Source organism: Frankliniella occidentalis, unplaced genomic scaffold (genome assembly GCF_000697945.3).
Source record: "Frankliniella occidentalis isolate FOCC.00 unplaced genomic scaffold, Focc_3.1 Scaffold6, whole genome shotgun sequence".
NCBI lineage: Eukaryota > Metazoa > Arthropoda > Insecta > Thysanoptera > Thripidae > Frankliniella > Frankliniella occidentalis.
This window is the reverse complement of record NW_026267136.1, coordinates 1991971-1995443: the sequence shown is the minus strand read 5'-3', so window position 1 is coordinate 1995443 and position 3473 is coordinate 1991971. Positions and strand designations below refer to the sequence as shown.

Genomic DNA, 3473 nt, shown 5'->3' with positions numbered 1-3473 from the left:
CCCCAACACCACCCCAACACCACCCCCCACCGGCCCGCCCACAGGTCCACGGAGGTGCGCGCCCTTCAGTGTGGGCGGGAGATGCCACTTGTGAACGATTTAAACGGCGAGCGACCGAACAAGTAGTTGGTTCGATCGATCCGAGCGGGGAATGCAAATTAGGTGAACGACGTGGTCAACCCGTCATCAAAACTGAACTATTGCGTACAATCTCTATTTTTTCAAAACACATTGTTTAACTTGCATTTTTTTTTTGGGGGGGGGGTTCCTGGAAAAGTTTCGAATTCTTTCGGAAACATTTCAAACTCTGGCGCGTTTGAGGGTTCGGCATAAGGCGTCCACTAATGCCGCACGGCCGGGCCTGCTCTGAGCTGTCGCACTTTTGGCTACCATGGGGGGGGGGGGAGGCGATTGCGCGCGCGGCTTAAAAGAAGTATCGTTAAGCGGACTGTAACAGCGTTGGGCGGCAAATTAATTTTGCGCCGCTGTAAACACCCCGTGTGTACCCACTCGCCCCGCCCGCCGTCTCGGCGGGCGGCCGGCCTTCTTTGTGGAACCGCTTTTCGAGAGAAGACGTTGGGTAAGAGGAGCAGTTCGGTGGTGCTGCTGTGTGAGGGGCGGCCAAAATTGCATCCACCATTGTACTTTGTCGTTGTGCGGGCTTATCAGCGGCACATCGCTCTACTCCAAAGCAGCCAGCTCTGCTAGGTGTGTGTGTGTGTGTGTGTGTGTGTGTGTGTGCAACTCACCGAGCGCCATGAAGGGCACCTTGTGGCTCCTGGTGCCGCCCATGGTGACCATGAGGATGTTGGACGGCGCGGTGGGCCCGTCGCTGAAGGGGGCCTGGTGCTGCAGCCCCGTGGCGGCGCTGAGCAGCAGGGCGCAGGCCAGCACCCACCGGGTCGACGTCATTCTGCACACAAAACGAAAACGGGTCGGGGTTGAAAACACGAGCAAAGCAGGGCCGCGCCAAACTTTTCGAAGGGACGGTAGTGGCAGAGTTTCCCACCTAGCGCGCCCGCAACGCCTGCCACACACGCTATTTCCCACCCCCTATTTCCCACCCCCATGCCCTCAAAAACTTTTTTTTTCGTTACTCCCTGTAAAACCACGAGTTTGCAACGCGAACTTCGACCTCTTCCCTCCTCTTTTTTTTTTGCTGTAAGTTTCTGTAATGCGCTGCTGCCTAACAGTTTGTGTTACACGCACGCACGCACCCACGGCCCGCGAGGGGTGTGCGGTGTATTTGATGAGACGGAAACTGACTCGCCTCCCTCCTTAATGAACGCCTAATGACCTGGCCCAAGGGTGGGTGAGGCTCGCACCCGCGCATGTTCAGTTCGCAGTGTCTGGCAAGTAATTGTGGAGGGTACGCATCCCTTTTGCCGCTCCAAAGTCGGTTTTATTCGCTCGCTTTCATCTGCGAATTTGGCTTTCTGACTTACGCGAAACAAGACTCCACACGAACCATCTTTTTAACGTTTTAGGGGTTGGAGAGAGAGAGAGGGAGGGGTTGGTGCGGGAGGGAGACAGCTGTCTAATCCGGTTCTAAATTAATATTCAACGCGTCTTGGGCGCCTTTTTGTTCGTTGCGCACGCGGTAAGGGGAATGGGGCCAATAATAGAAACTGTCAGGTGTCTTTGGCCTCACTGTCCTCTCGACTTTTAATCTGTGTCCGACCTCGAAGGCGCGATAATCCCGGCTGTAAATCGATAGTCTCTCGAGAAGTCGCTACCACTCCACATCTCAGAAAGCCGGCGTTGCTCACCACCGACCAGACCAACGCTGTCGGTGCTATAAAAATCATTGTTTGTTTTACTACTATGGTCACAATTTAAAATCAAGTTACAGATAAAAGAGCATAAAAGAGCTTATCTCGCAATCGGATATTACGAACTTTGCCGCTTTAAGAGGACGCTGAATGCACATCCGGAGTGTTCAAAAGTCTGATGCACTTGAATGTGTGAAGTCTACAAGGAGGACCCATGCGTTTTCATACCCATAGTCTTTCTTACATTTACGTAAAAATTTCTAATAGCTGAAAATGTTAGTCCAAGTCTCTCCAATGTAGTATTCCGCCGCTGTTGAACACTCGTTGGTGTGGAATGGAGCAAGAGCTTGCTGAACACTTCAGACACACAAGCCGCCCAGCAAAGGAGACGTCCTGACTGTTTTACCTGAGCAGGCTGGTCGGTGTGGCTTCGGGGTGTAGGTGCCGGGTCTCGGGTGAGACCACCAGGACTACCTCGGGTGAAGTGAACCTCGTCGCCGTGCGACGGGTACCTTTTGAAATCGGCGACCGCGACCACTTGAGCCCCCCCAGGGCGCGGCGATAGAGATAAGATGGGGCCGGCAGCGCCCCGGGCCGCGCCGGCAGCGCGTCATTCACCCCGAGGTGGACAAGCGCCGGCACCGCGGCCGCCGCCGGCACCTCCCCGTCTCACCACTTGACGTCAGCCAGAGCCCTTTCATATACAGGGCCGCATTTCTCGTGACGATGGTCATTCGCGGCCCGTCGGCCATTCGTATGACATTCTGATGGGGATTTATACTGACCCTCCCCGCCCTTCTCTCTCTCTCTCTCTCTCTCTCTCTCTCTGTGTGTTTGTCTACCCATCTTCAAATTTGCCAGATTACGGCGAGCGCGGTTTTCCGGTCTGAAAACCTCTAAGCTGTCTTAAGCTGGTCGTGACACCGCCTGTCGAAGCGATTGGTGGTGATTGTTGTGTGTCTTGGTAGCAGGATGTCATTGGCGTCGAGCTAATCGGCTGCAATTTGGAGATCAGGCTGGAGGGCTAGGTGGTCGCTTACCAGGTGGTTCCTCGTTGCACTCGTTTGTGGACCTAGTTTTTGAGGCTAATTGTGACATTTGTAATCATAGCAAATATTTTTCCGTCAAGTCCCCGGCTGATTCGGGAAAACACTTCCCAGTGCGCTTTTCCCGCCTCATTTTTTCCAGGTTATGTAGGAACTTTTTTCTGAGGGAATTTGACGGCAAACTGGTTATAAAACAAATCTGAGGACGGCCCAACTTCATTTCTACCCGCAAGGCTCAAAAAAATACAAAATTAGTAAAACTCGACAATTCATCAACTTGTGCTCTGCGCATGGGCCAGAGAAAACCAGGAATTTTCCGGGAAATAATCGGGAACTTCGCGGGAAAATGATAAAATGCTTGCTGTGTCACGGTGTACCGCCACCTCGCCTCGTGCTTCTGGCAGGAGCGGTTTTTGCCGGCCAAAGGGAAGCGTTTTGGCGGGAGCGCGGTCTCTAACTTGTTTCACTGTGTGGTTGATTATTCTTTTCTTTTTTTTCCTTCAACATTGCCCTGCTCACTTCTCTGATTGGCTGCAGAGCCGAGCCAACGAGAGGGCGGGGCAGCGGAGCGTCCCATCGCGCGTGAGATATGTCATCAGGCGTTTCGGAAGTAGCGGCAGAGCGAGAGAGAGAGACGGCCGCAAACCAATGAAAA

At 53.5% G+C, this 3473-nt stretch overlaps 1 protein-coding gene across 1 annotated transcript in view; it reads right to left on the bottom strand.

Annotated features, from left to right (window-relative positions):
• LOC127750114 (UDP-glucosyltransferase 2-like) overlaps nucleotides 1-2437 on the bottom strand; it is a gene marked incomplete in the record, with an annotated part of 5817 nt that extends 3380 nt beyond the window's left edge. Inside the window, 2 exon segments of the mRNA XM_052270694.1 lie at nucleotides 750-913; nucleotides 2179-2437. Of these exon segments, the coding sequence (XP_052126654.1) occupies nucleotides 750-912 (163 nt within the window).
• Nucleotides 2438-3473: the final 1036 nt, after the last annotated feature.